Source organism: Nannospalax galili, unplaced genomic scaffold, assembly GCF_000622305.1.
Source record: "Nannospalax galili isolate Female #2095 unplaced genomic scaffold, S.galili_v1.0 scaffold452, whole genome shotgun sequence".
Taxonomy (NCBI): Eukaryota; Metazoa; Chordata; class Mammalia; order Rodentia; family Spalacidae; genus Nannospalax; species Nannospalax galili.
In genome coordinates this window covers 1,487,564-1,502,630 of record NW_008333659.1, presented here as the reverse complement: position 1 = coordinate 1,502,630, position 15,067 = coordinate 1,487,564, and the positions used below count along the sequence as shown (strand labels likewise).

Genomic DNA, 15,067 nt, shown 5'->3' with positions numbered 1-15,067 from the left:
ACACACACACACACACACACACACACACACACACACACAATATCACTGAGTCCATTTAGTGGTGCTCATGTGTACCTGTATTTGAGGCTGCCAATTTGGGATTAAAGAACCTCTCAGGGGACTAGTCCTTGGAGAAAACTAATCTTATCTCCCTCAGCATCCACTGATCACCAGTATTGCTCCTTATCTTGAAGTGGGACTTCCTGAAATTTCCCCATCCATCTTGACATGTGAACTAGTTTTGTCATTGTGAAATATTATTACTCTGGTAATGTAATATTTTCTTAATTTTGTTTGCATATTAGTGTGTCTCATAGTTAAATTAATTGAAATTTTATTAAGTAATAAAAATGTTATGTAATTAATATGAAATTTTAGGTTGAGTCTTCTGTGTTTGTGAGTTAATTAAGAAACATGGAAGTTCCCAGTTATTATTCACCACTTTTAAGTAGTATATTTTTAGATGTTTTCATCTGCATTTATTTTGTTTATTATCTGGCTTTATTCTTTTGTAGCAGTGAATGTCAAAGAAGAGCTGTATCACTTTTTTCCCAAACTATTTGTTAGAAATCTATACAGATTATCTACTGAGGGAAACATCCAGTGAGGTTTTTTTTTTTTTTTTTTTTTTTTTTCCTGCCATGCTGGAACAGGCCAGGGTGTGGGGTAGAGGGGAGGCCACTTTCTCCATCTTCCCGTGGAAAGAGCTGGTCTTCATGCTTACCCAGCGGCCTGGACAGAGCACCCTTGGTGTCTGGCTATGTAAGCATTCTCAGACCTTTTTCGTGCTGGACTAAGAAACACCAAAAAGTACAGGAATCTTCTAGGCTGCACCCAGCAAATAATAACAACAGATAATTCCAAGTCATTCCCAAATACCGATTATTTGAAAGAAATCACAGAATTAGGGGGCAGAGAAGTAATCTTTATTTTGGAGAGTGTCCAGGTCTTTACAACTGTCCATAGTAAAGCGAAGTGGGACAGTGAAAGCGGGGTTTCCAGGTCCATCCTTAGGTATTTTATTAAGAAGAGCCATTTTTGAGAGGTGTGGACTTGTATGGGTTTCTTGATTTGGAAACTTCATTTCAGTTTATTAGCTCTGTTTTTCAAATAGCTACAGCTTGCTCTGTTTTGTTCTTGCCAGTTGGATATGGAGTACTGTATGTTTGGGCTCACAGTACAGAATTTGTTTCCAAAAAACCTGTGTCGTGCTGCTTTCCATCTACTGGACCAGTAGGGGTAGGAAGGACTAATTGGAAGCCAGCGCACAATGCAAAAGTGGTTGGATTTGGAATATTCATACATCAAGCCTTCCTTTCCCTGTGCTTACGCTTTTCCAGATGGAAGAGCCAGTTTCCTCCCTGAGTACGTTTTCCTGGCAATTAGACTGAAGATGAGGGTCATTTAGCACTACTACTGCTGACGAGCCATTATATGAAGTTTGGGTTTTAAAATTTAGAGAACTGAATCAACACGTTGTGTATTTGGTCTCTTTATTTTTCAATTAACAATGCTTTTAAAATTGGGAATATAACTTTCTGTTTTTTAATGCTGATTTTTGTTTTATTAATATAATAATATTTTACTTTCCCACATCAACTAGAAAGTAGGTGGTCCATGTAACTGAATTTTAAAAGAGACTTGAAACACTGAGTGCTCTAAAATGTCAGGAGGTACATGATTATATGGAAAGAGAGTCTTACAGGCTCCTGGGACCTTGTTCATATGAACTTACAGTAATGCTGACAGCATGCACAAGACCCATGCAAAATCAAACAGACAAAAACCAAGCATAGTTCTGTGAAACTGGGCAGTAGACCCCAATCTTAGCCAAAGAACTAATGGGCAGCTGATTACTGCTTGGTGAGGAAGAACCAATCTTCTTTAAGGGAGTGACCCTAGATAGGCTGACTAGACCCCAGAAGATGAACTTGCACTGAGGGACATTTGGGTACACTAACTTGACTCAATAGACCTTAACATAAATGACAGTATACATGAAATCCAGTGGGGGGGTATGGGATGGTGTGGATGGAAAAGTTATAAAGATGATTAAGATGTTATGTATATGAAATACATAAAAATTCAGTAAGAATATACAAAAATATGTCAATGATATTGCCTGTATATCTTTCTGATACGCATTATGTACCCCCTGGCTTAAATAGAGTATATCTGATTTTACTCTTTTATAATGACTAAGGATCATTATGAATGTGAGTTACGGTGAATTGTGGTGACTGTAGTGCTTGCTGCTCATTTTTGCTACATGGCCTGGGAACTCGATATTCCCCAAATTCAGATCTTTGTCATTTTCCTCTTTTCTCTTGCTTCTATTAAGCAGATGTGGTACCCAGGCATTACACATTTAATCTCTGAGAAATGTTTAGTTGAATATCTGTGCTTTATAAATCAGGAATGGAAGTTCAAAGTAGCTGTGCTCTTTGCCCATGGCCATAGCTAGTCAGGTGTGGGCTAGGAGCTAGGGGGTGGTTTTAGCACTCCTGACTGATTGCTCATTCCCTTACATCAGACTGTATTGTTTGCTTTTTCCATCTGTCAGCATATTCATCTCTGCCAGAAAGGGAAAATGGGAACCTTAAGAAGGGAAACTGGCACCAGAACGAAATAGAAAAAGTGAAACAGCGGTTGGATGGTCACAAGCTGCATTTTTGTCACAAATTGCCATATTTCCTTGAGTCTTAGGTTAGCCTCTCTGTAAGGAAGTGTTTGGATCAATGATGGTCGTTACAAACATTGAGTCTTTCCCATGGACCAGGTACAGTAAGATTTCATGTGTGTTACCTCAATAAATTTTCTCAGAAACCTCAAAAGGAAAATTTCTAATCCCTGTATTGCAAAAGGCAAAAGTCAGAGACATAGTACCTACCTAGTTTCTAGAGGTCTTTTAGCTAGTCAGTGGCAAGGCCAAGGTCCAGATACCGTGGCCTTACTACTGGAACTTTATGCCTCTAGGTGATCTGAAGGTTCTTACCTAGTAATTAGGCCTATTGGCTCTGAGTTTGAAAAATAACATCTTTAGCATCTAACATCATTAAGAATTCACTATATACTTTATACATAGCATTACATTTGATCCTACTAGCTACCCCATCAGCTAAGGGAAATGTCACCCATTTCAGAGATGTGGAAATTGGCACGAAGTAGTTCAGTGGTTTATCCAGTTCTACAATTATCATGCAGTAGTGGCAAGATTGGGAAACAGGCTGATATAATTGCCTACTGGCTTTGCCACTGAACACTGCTGCCCAAGGAAGTTTTTGAAGGTGGAAGTAATAAGTGTAATATGAATGTTTATGTTTAGAGGTGATGTGTGCATTTGTGTCTGTGGGGAGAAAGATAGCTAGATAAATGACTGATAGATGATTGATAGATGACTGATAAAGTGGTAGAGAGATGATTAGATAGATTAGATAGATAGATAGATAGATGATAGATAGATAGATGATAAATGATAGATAGATGATAGATGGATGATAGATGATAGATAGGTAGATAGATAGATGATAGATAGGTAGATAGATGATAGATGATAGATGGATGATTGATAGATAGATGATAGATAGATAGATAGATAGATAGATAGATAGATAGATAGATAGATGATAGATAGATAGATGGCTAATGTGGGCATATCCATCCATGCCTACATGGGACAAATACTCATTGACTTCTTAATGATGTGTTAGATAAGGGGCAAGATAGTCAGGTGCCTTTCAGAAAGGCCAGTGAATGAGACTGGAAAGTGGAGTCGGGACAGAAGGGAGTGTGTAAATATGAAAACTCAAGTCCTGGCCAAAGGGGCAAGCTGAGTCATGGCTCAGTCAACTACTGACTTTGTTATGGTAGAAAGCGAAATCACAAAATCACTACCTCTGGACACTGTTGTGTTTTCTTTCAGTTTCTCCAGAGAAATCTTAAGGTTGGATTTTTAAAGCATAAAAAGAATTGGAAGCTGATTTCAAAACTTCCATAATAAATGAATACATAATAATTAACTGAATGTATTTGAAACCAGTCAAAATGTTGGCAACCTCGAAGAACACTAGGGCTGACAGGAAAAGTCATTTTCAGTAAAGTGAGAGAAGTTCACATTGCTGTATCCCTGCTTTTATGAAGAGGAAAGACACACCTAAACCTAGAATGCATATCCATTTTATTCTATTAAGATGTGATAATGGTGCTTAGCAATGTACAGAAAGTTACATTAGTAAGTCTACTTTTGAGGAATAGCTATCTCACGAGACCATGACTCCATCAGGAGATCCATTCTGCAGGCCGTGAGGATTCCTGGCTTCATTTCATCTCTACGTTCAGGTCCCAAGTCTGTGGACATGTGATACTGGATGGGTGTGAGGCCCAGGGTCACCTCCAGGACCTCTTCAAATGGTATTGTCTTTTCCTTTGTTCAGGTGTGCGTCTCACAGAATTATTCAGAAATCTTTGCAATACACAGCACAGTTTGCTCCTCCCTGCTAAGAGTGTGTGATTCCACTAAGTTGGTTGTGTTGGCAGCTGATGTTCCAAGGAGCAAGGCAGGTAGAGCTTTGCCTCAAAGTGACCTGTTTTACACCTGAGGCTTCCACTTAGTAACCCTTTAATTCAAAGTATTCTGAGGCTTACAATAACAATGCCTTGGTCTCTAAACTTTGATCATATAGAATATTTGCTTGAATTAAAATATTCTGACATTTGTAACAAGAGGTGTTTGTCATAACTACTAACCAACCTCTTTTAAGCTATGAAAAGGTCCCACTAGACATGGGAATTTCTGTGAGAATTCATGGGTATTTCATGGCAATACCCATTTAAATTTTCTGCCTTTTTTCTCATAACTACTTAAAGAATTTTATTTAAGAATGAAATAGATATCGTGTTGCTCTGCTGCAGTCTGAATTTTGGTCTGAGAGATATTATAGGTGAATGTATTTCCAGATGCTATGAATAATGGAAAATCATGAAAACTCGAATCAGGGTTTCTGTCCTTAAATGCGTTTCGGTTTGCATTTTGATAGCAGTTTAGAAATGTTATCTCTTGTTTTGTCACAGATATAATTCACATCTTTCTTCAGGCACTGTAAACAAGAGAAATGGTTTAATGGCCTCATAAAGGCACTCTGCTGATAGCTGAGATTAGGCTCTTTAGTAATGGATGTCAGTGTGTGTGTGTGTGTGTGTGTGTGTGTGTGTGTGTGTACACAGTGAGGGTGGGGAGGGAATTCACTGAGGTAGAGAGGTAAATGTACCAAGAAAGACTTCTTGAGAGCTTAGCTGCAGTTCAAGTGCTCGCTGCTTTCCTGTGTGTCTTGTAAGATGGATTTATAGAATGTGTGACATTATTGCCTTTATTTGTACAGAAGCCTTCCCCCTGGCTTATGGAATTTAACTGAACACTAATTGAGGTCATTGCTATCCATTTATCACTTGAAACTGAAGTGATACTAACTTAAAGAGAATGTGTTTATCTACTGAGTGTGTTCCTAACTACATATATTTGTATAAAAGGATGCATGCATTTGTCATGGTATGCTTATATCTGGTCTTAAATAATCTAATTTATGTACACCATTTACTTTTCCCCCCTTTTATAGAGTTTTTTTTCTTTAAACTACTTCTATTGCCAAGTGATTTTTCTTTCGTAAGCACTTTGATGTCTGCAACATGATTTGTTTTTATTTTGACTTTTTCAGTTATAATTTTCAGACAGGTGTAAAAAATTCTCCATGTTATATGTCGCCTTGGTCTAAGTAAGTGCTTTGAAATTCCTCATGCCTCATAAATTTGTCATGTTTTAGAGTCTCAATTTTGGGTCATTTTTCACCAGGTTGTTCGTGTGTATCACTCTAAGTTGATTACATAAGGCCGTACGAATTGTCACTGTAGTCCATTGTCCCTTGCTGATTAGATTAGCTGTGTAGGATCACAAGCAGGCATCACCCTGCCAGCTATGTTAATGCTTGCTTGTCCATTTTCACTACAGACCATATTTTGAACAAGGATCAGCAAGCTTCTCTCTAGAAAGGGTAAGATGGTCAATGGTTTAGGCTTTGCAGACCCATTGGGTCTCCTTCATGATTACTTGAGTCAGTCACTGTCCATCAAAGTAGCTCCAGAGCATCCACTAATGTGTGGGTCAGGAGAGTATTCTATTAAAACATTATTTATAAAAACAGGTGGTAGTCTGTAGGTGGCCCACAAGCTGTCATTTGAAAATCCCTGTTCTGAAATATCATCCAGTAGATTATTTTAGAGCTCATAATTTTTTTTTTTGGTTTTATTTTTTATTAGCAGGCAAGAAACCTCAATATCAGGATAAGTAGACTCTCATGGAGGCTGAAGTCCTAGGTGGGTTCCTTTATAAGCTATAGATTTGATTCAAGAACATGGTTCCCCTTTGATAAGATTAAAAAGATTTCTTTTACAAAGGTAATTGTTTTGTATTTACAGAAATTGCTACTGTGTTTCATTCTTAAGATAATAGTTAAGGAGGAAAACTAAGTGAAAGATAATCACCAAGACCACTTATCACTGTATTTATATTCTTTGTCCACATCTGGAGGGAGACTTTCATATATCTCATGTGACATTTGGGGTATCAGGGTTTAAGGGGAAGCTTCAATGCTGGCTAACAACATTTTACTTCAGTGGAATATGAGTAGAGTGAAATAGTAAATGCTTTTGGTCATGGTCATAAATTGAAAGAAGGCAGAATGCCTAACAGCAAACACAAATGCTCTGAGAAGGCTTTGTATTTAGATACGAATGCCAGGACTATATTAGTAAGGTCATGTACAGATGTATGTACCACATACACATGCGTTAATCAAACTTAAAGGATACAGTATAGGTTCAGATCTTTATTAAGGAAAATACTTTTTAGAAGTCTAAGGACCCATATCCACACTTGATGGTAGGAAGTGTGTCATAGTCATGGTCCTCATTCTATAGTTCAGTAAGTAGTCCCTCCTGGTTCTCAATACTTAGCATAGCATCTGAGGCATAGTAGATTCATTAATCACTGAAGGAATGAATGGCTAGGAAACACCTGGTATCATCTAATAATGGAGTTAATGAATGAGAACCATTCTAGGTGTATGTAAAGTCAAATTGTATTGCAGTCAAAATACAAAGGCACCAATTCTTCCTTCCCTCCCTCCCTTTCTTCTTTTTTCCTTTCTTTTTTCTTTCTTTCTTCCTTATTTTCTCTCATTCTTTCCTTTGTGAGGCAGGATCTCATGTGCCCCAGGCTGGTCTTGATGACCTTGATTTTATGATTCTTTCTGGCTTCCATCTCCCAGGGTTGGGATTGCAAGGTGTGCTGCCATATGTGATTTTATGCAGTATTGGGGACTGAACTCAGAGCATCACTCATAGTGATCAAAAACTCTAACCAACTGAACTGCATCTCCAGCCTCCAAGGCATTGCTTCTGAACTTGCTGTAATATAGTCTCAGATCTTTATAATGGCATCATACTTCTTTATACGCCTATGTTAGCTTTCCATTACTGCAACCAAATACCCAAGAAAATGAACTTAAAAGGAAAAGTTTGTTTGAGCTGATGGCTTCAGACATTTTTGGTTCTCAGTCCTGCTTCTTTCAATCTGTAGTACACACTATATCATGTTAGAGGAGGCTGCTCACAGCCGGGGAAATCTCCTTCAAAGTCACGCCCCAACAATCTAACTTCCTTACACTATGCCTTACCTCCAAAGGTTTTATCACTCATAACACTGCCACAAACTGGGGAGCAGGCCTGCTCTGCAACCCATGAACATTTTGGGGACCCTCAAGTCCATCCTTGGAAAGAAAAATCCTACCAAATTGGAATGATGCTAAATCTCTTTGACTTTCATGATGGCAATCAAATAGGATATATGACAGTTCTTTTAAAATACTACGTAAATTTGATTTTTTTATTTTTAAGGCATTGTGGTTGGAGTTTCCTTTTAAGATTCTAAATTCAGTCACAATTGTTAACTTGACACCTAAAGTTAAAACTGCTATCTTTCCTAAATTTACAAGACATTGTCATTGCTTTGAAAAATATGCATAGGTGGGCATGGTAGTGCACGGCTTTAATCCCAGTGTTGGATAAGGCAGAGGCAGGCGGATCTCTGTGAGTTCAAGGCCAGCCTGGTCTCCATAGTGAATCCAGGACAGCTGAGGCTACAAGGAGACCCTGTCTCAAAAAAAAAAAAAAAAAAAAAAAAAATGCATAGAAACTTTATATATTTCTGGACTAATATTTATAGGAAAGTTATAACAGAAATGGTCTCTTTTCAATGCAAAGATTCAAATAATCCTTATTGTCATTGATTATTTAACAACTGATTCTCTTGAGCAAGTTGAAATTCATTCTCTGCCTACACTCCATGTGCGCACGTTATTGCATGCTATGCTCAGTGATCACTTGAAGATTTGTCTTGTAAACCAGCATCATAACTCTGGGATAGCTAAGGACAGATACCTCTGCTTCAGTAAAATTCTGAAGGGCTGTGCCCCCTTTCTAAATAGGTAGAAAAATAAAAGGAAGGAAATTATGTGTCAGGGTTCATAGTTCTAGAATGAAAACAATTACTAAGTTAACAGACACTGAACAAGGAATAGCATCACCCCCAGTAAACTTTCTAAGTGGTTAGGTTTATTTTGGAAGTGCATATTTTTAAAACTTGATATTTTGGAGCTTTTAAATTTACCCATTAGAAACTCAGTCATCATTAGTCAGCCTTAAGATGTGGTTTTAAAGGTCAAGCTTCCATCAAAGAAGAAAGTGGCAAGGCTCATTCCTTCAGTGTTCTATCGGCCTCTCCTTCAGGAGATAAATGATCTGAGTTCTCAGAAGTCAGGGATAAAAATACAGCATAATTTAAAAACATCATTTCTTTGTCAATGAAATGAAGGAGTTAACTCACTTGATTTGATACAGTTGAAGAAGGAAAGATTCACTTTAATTAAACTACAAACAATGCCGATGCCTGCAGGTCTGTGTTCTGGACCCAGCGAGGGCCTCAGTGTAAGCGGAATGCAATGTACCTAGCAGCCTCGGCAGCAGGCTGGAGCCGTGTTCAGCGAAAGTAATTTAATTAGTGTTGATCATGACTCCAGATGATGGTGATTTGATAAGGAATAATTTAGTACTTAACAGCCTTTTACATGCACCAACTCCATGTGGGAAGGTAAAGCAAATTGCACGAAATGAATGTGCTGCTTTCTCTTGTGTCGGTGCCAATGAGCTGGAAAACCGCCTGTTTAGCAGCCGCTGAGCCTCGAGCCCTGTGATGAAATACCGAACATTTCCAGCTCAGCCCTCTCTGCTGGGAGTCCCTATACCACCCTCATGCAAGGATAAATAAGAGAAGTCGCGTATGTGAAGTCATGTAGGTCGCCAGAAGGTGAGGCAACCACAGCAGCCCGATGGTCTGTAGAAAGTTGCAGGTCCTCAGCCTGGCTTTTAGTTTTATTCTTCCCAGATATTTAAAACAATTCTTGCTATCTTAGATTCATCCACTATTTATACGGCTTGTGATTAGTAAAAACAAAATCGGTTCCTGGGACCAATAGTGATTAAGAGCCTCACAGGCGTAGATCGGGTTGTGAAGAGTGGGAGTCGTCCACTGCTGGAGTGGGAGAACCCACAAAGGGGCCTCGATTGCTGTCGTCAAGGGAAAAGGAAGACCATGACAGATGCCTCTTTCAAGTGCTTGATCTATCTGAATGCAGTGTACACTGGATCTAGGTGTTGCCAAGCCTGGCATTGGATTCGGCGTTTGACCAGCTGTGATAACCCCCAGCAAATGTATACCAGTAAAATCCTCCCGCAGTCAGCCTTGGCGATTGAGAATTTCTGAGAATAGTCATTAGTTTGCTAGGGCTGTGATAACAAAGTGCCGTGCACTGGGCGACCTAGAAAGCAGTTCATTGGCCTGGAGTTTCAGAGGCTACAAAGCCAGAAGATGTGGTCCAGGTTCCGAGGGCCAGAAGAGAGGATCCACTCCATTTCCCCCAACCCTCCCCCAGCCTCTGGCACTTTCCTACTTATCATGGGCATTTCTTGGCATACAGAATCAACTTGATCTCTGCCTTCATCATTACATGGTGTTTTCCCTGAGTTCATGTCTCCTTATCCAAACTTCCTTTTATTTATCAGGCTAGAAAAGGGATCAGCGCTTATCTTCCTGACTTCATTGCGATTTTACTAATCTTCCAAATAAGTTTACATACTAACCATAGAAGGAAATCCTTACACTCTCAATCGGCTGTGTTTTGGAAATCTATTGGATATATTTTGTGTGCTTACCTTCTTGCTTAGCTCCATGACTGTGAAACCATCTGTGTTTTTAGATGCATTGGTGGGTAATTTATCCTTTGCTATGTCCGTATAATAGTCGTTGCATGTGGATGCCATGCTTTATTTACCCCACCAATCAATATTTAATAGTTTTCATTTTTTTGTCATGAATGAAAGTTCACAAACATTCATATGTACTCCTTTTGGTGAGCATATATACGCCTTTTCTTAGGTGTGTGTCTAATAGTGTAATTACTGTGTTGTAAGGCACATTAACATCAATTTTGGTAGGTACTGCCAAAAACTTTTTGAAATGGTTATGCCAATTTTATACGCCCAGCATCATGTATAAAAGACCAATGGTTTTGTGTCTGCAACATAGGTATTGTCAATCTCTTATAGTTTAGGCTTTCTAATGGGTATGTAGGGATAATCTTGTGGTTTTTTGTTTGCAATTTCTTGATGAGTCATTTTAATACATTTTCGTTTGTTTTGTTGTTGTTCTTGTTTTTTTCCCACTTTGTCATTTGGATATTTTCTTTTATTTTAAAACTAAAACATTTCTTATTTATGTGTACGTGTGTGTGTGCTTACTCCTCTGTATGTGCACCATGTACTTGTAATGCTTGTAGCGCCCATGGAGGCCAGAAGAGGGTGTTGGAACTGGAACTACTTCATGTAGGTGGTGGGAACTGAACTGAGGTCCTCTGCATGGGCAGCAAGTGTTTTTAATCATAAAGCCATCTTTCCAACCCTGGATATTTTCTCTTATGAACTGCTTATCTAAGTCATGTTGCAAGCATCCTGAAGCTTATGGTTATCCTTCCTTTCTTTTAATGGTGTCTTTTGGTAAAAAGAAGTTTACCAATGTTTCTTTTTCTAAGATTTAATGCATCCATGTATGCTCACATGTATCACATAAATACACAGAATAGAGAATTTTATTGTTGAATAAAATCAATTTTTTTGCAAAACATTGATATAATTCAATGAAAAATACATGGAAAATTTTGTCGTGAAAGCTTAGGAGGAATAAAATAAGTCTAAAGAGAATGTAGCGCCCTCACCTGTTTATCAATCAGCTTTTTATGTTTGTCAGTCTTTTCCTGATTTCAGTAATCTCTTCTCCACACATAATAATTTTGATGAGTATTTCAAAGAAAACTTTTAAACATTTTATGTCCATATGCTTTATGAATTTCTAGGCTCAAACTTTTATAAACTATTATTCCATTACCTCATTCAGTAATAGTGTATATTCAATGTGATAATTCAATAAATTATTCTTAATTTATTGGATGACATAACTTTCTCCCTGCCTTGAATATTCATGCTTAACATGTGTGTACACATTTACATTACATACACATCACATTAAGAAAATATTTTGAAACAGTACACTAAGTGTAATTAATAAATTTTCCTTAGACAACTAATTAGTACAACTTACTTGACAATTCGGTTTCTTGGCTATTTCAGTGAAAGTGAGTACAATAGACCATTTCTTTGAAAATATGGCACACATACAAACATACAAACTTATTTCCCTGAAGTTTGACAGTTTGTGATATCTGATTCTTTTCCAAATTTTTTCATTGTATGTATTCATTGTACATAGCACTGTGTTCCATAAGAATTCTTTCACACAAATATATATTGTATGTTTAGCACACTGCCTCCCATTTCCCCTACTCTACTTTTTTCACCTACTTTGTTAGGCTTTTCTGTTCCCCTAGACAACTTTACTTTGTTTTCATGTCATATATATATATATATGATTTTATGTATCTATATAAAATCTGGGAAAAACACAGTATTTGGATCTTTCTGTGACTGGCTTAATTCACTGATAATGATTATGCCCAACTACATCATTTTTTTCCTGTAAATGACATAGCCTCATTCTTCATGACTCAAATTCCATTGTGTATGTACTGCATTTTTCTTTATTCACTCCACTGTTGATGGACACCTAGGTTGGTTCCATAACTTAGCTCTTGTGAACAGTCCTGCAGTAAACACTGATGTGCAGATATTTAGTGAATATTGATATGCAAGTATTTCAGTGATGTGTTGACTTGGAGTCTTTGAGTAAATGTCCAGGATGGTATAGTTAATTTACAGTTCATATTGAAGACTATATGACTTTGAAGCTAATACTCATTTATAGTGCCAAATGGTATAATCAAGATCGAATGGTGCCGTCAGTCACAAAGTTTCTCTTGTCATATGTTCCTTTATAAAATGCACACTTCACATCTTATTTTGGAGAACAAACCTCCAGAATGTGTTTTTTTCTGTTTGTGTTTTAATTAGTAACTTGTGGATATTAAATTTTAAAATAACAAAATTCATTTTGTCTGTTTCCTCCACTTTTAACCAATTCCTAATTTATGCTAAAATGTTAATAGAATCTAGAATCTCTAATATCTATTACTTCAAATATCATACTGAAAAGTTAAAAGATATAGTGATATTTATCACTGGTTTTAGAGCTATATGCTAATCACATGTATTTGAAAATTATGTATTTCAAATGTATATATTTCTTGAGGTCTTTGTTTTATGATATAATCTCTATATTATTTTAGGCATAAATCTATGTGCATTAACCATAACCTTGTTTTAAGCATAATTATACATTAAGGACTATGGAAGGAGAAAAAACACCACTTGATGCATAATATTTTTTATTGAGGATTGCATGTGACAAGTAACTTTCATATATGTTTCACATTTTATCTTCATAGTTCTGTTAAGTAGATAAGCAGGTATTCAAATTTCTTTCTTATAATCTTTGTTCTTAAAGATGTTAGCCACTGCACCCTACCCCCGACATTGTCATGACTTTCCTTTGGACCTATACCTAGATTTTCTTCATCATGTTATTGTTATTCCATGAAGTCATTACTACTAAAGCATTCGAGGTAGCTTCCTTCCTATAATGCTCAAATTGTATTCTAGTCTTCAGCTGATTCTTGGCTAAATAGTTGTATTTTTTTTTTCTGTTGTAATCATAGGAAATCTTTGTGACATGTTTTCAAAACTTCCTTTCTGAAAACTGAGCTGCTAGCATTGTTAATACCAGCAAAGCAAATAACTAGTGATTTGATTTATTTTAAGTAAAGAGAAAATTCAGAAATGTACTTTGTTATGCAATAAGAACAAAAAGGAGTCTACAGAAAGTTTCCAGAATCTCTTCAGCCATTCTGGCTCATCAAATGCAAATTTTCTTATCTATATAAGTTAATGTTGAATGTTAATTTTAAATAAGAGAAGTAAAACAAACTGATAGATTGAATTCCTAATTGCATTTAATTTTAATGGATTTTTATTTGTTTGTGTGTTTGCTTTTAGTGGCTTTTCATGGCCTGCCACTGAAAATCAAGAAAGAACCCCACAGCCCGTGTTCTGAACTTGGCTCTGCCTGCAGTCAAGAGCAACCCTTTAAATTCAGCTATGGAGAAAAGTGCCTGTACAATGTCAGGTAAGCAATCAAGTGTCCATGCATAGAACAGTGATTTTTTTTTTAAAGAGAAAGTATAGAATGATATAATTCTCAAGTCAATTTTATGGGTTATGTCTTCATTATATAACAAACTAACTAGGTAATACATTTAGCAAAATTCTGAAGAACCATTTACCATACAATCCCACACTTTTAGAATCATTTTAAAGCAATAATTTTCATCACCATCATTAGTTGTTTTTCTGTGATAACGATGTATCTTGGGTTTGAAAAGAGGATCTTATTTGGCATAAGCTGCTTTTGAAAGTTCCCATTAGAATGAATGCATTATGCACTTTAGAGAGTTTGTTGAAAAAAAAAAAAAAAGAAACATTTGGCAAGCTGAAGCAGTACATTAGTTATCTGACAGGCTTTACAGATGATCTATAAGATGTGTTCATGTACAGTTGCACTAAAACTAGAATTTTATAAGGCCTAGCCAAGGCTATTATCTATTAAAAAGCCAGTTGTTCTTATGACGGTAATAAAGGGTGGTGCAAAGTACATTGTTCATTTGTTGGAAAATTTGATAACATATATGTTCATTAAAAATCCTTTGTAGTGAATTGCATGCTTTTACATTTCATCCTGCCCTCTAATTGCATAAAGAAAAAATTGGCTCTGTCTATTGAATATTACTCTCCATTACAGTAGAAACTTAGTTCTTAAAAGGATTTAGTTTGGAAACTTATAAAAATGATTCCAAGTATCTGCACTATTTTATGAGAGAACACCAATTCAAGCTTATAATGCATTATAACCCAAAGGAATCATCTGTTGTTTTGATACAATTTCTGTGTGTACTCTTATATCAATGATGCATAAGATTCAAGAGATTTAGATTGTACCATCTTATGGCTACTGTTTGTTCTTGTAAACTTACTGTTTTTTACCTGCCTTTCTAAAAGGCTCTAAGAAGCCTGAAACGAGGAAGCTTATTTGAATCTACAAAGACTTTATAAAGAATACCTTTTGCAGAATCGTGCTATTAAAACATACTGAGTTCACATAAAATGACACTGATCAATATGGAGTTGATAATTTAGTTTGTTGCTGTGTTTTTTCCTTAAGGGGTTGTGCATTTATCACACAGTTACTTAACATGGTGAAAACTTTCCAGTGAACTAGTTACACAATTCTTAATTGCAATTCAATGTCGATCATGACTGTGCCTCTGAAAACACCCACAAATTAACAGTTGGGGAATTGCCTGGATATTTGAAGGCTTTGGTAGGGACCAATAGCTCT

The 15,067-nt window shown here is 36.7% G+C and overlaps 1 protein-coding gene across 7 annotated transcripts in view; it reads left to right on the top strand.

The window, feature by feature from the left end:
- The window catches only part of Etv1 (ETS variant 1), a 97,940-nt gene that overhangs the window by 39,100 nt on the left and 43,773 nt on the right, over positions 1 to 15,067 (top strand). For all 7 annotated transcript variants that reach the window (XM_008828352.3, XM_008828351.3, XM_029561225.1 and 4 more), the window contains one exon: positions 13,669 to 13,798. In XM_008828352.3, coding sequence (XP_008826574.1) covers positions 13,669 to 13,798 — 130 coding nt within the window. The remainder of the gene's footprint in view (positions 1 to 13,668; positions 13,799 to 15,067) is intronic.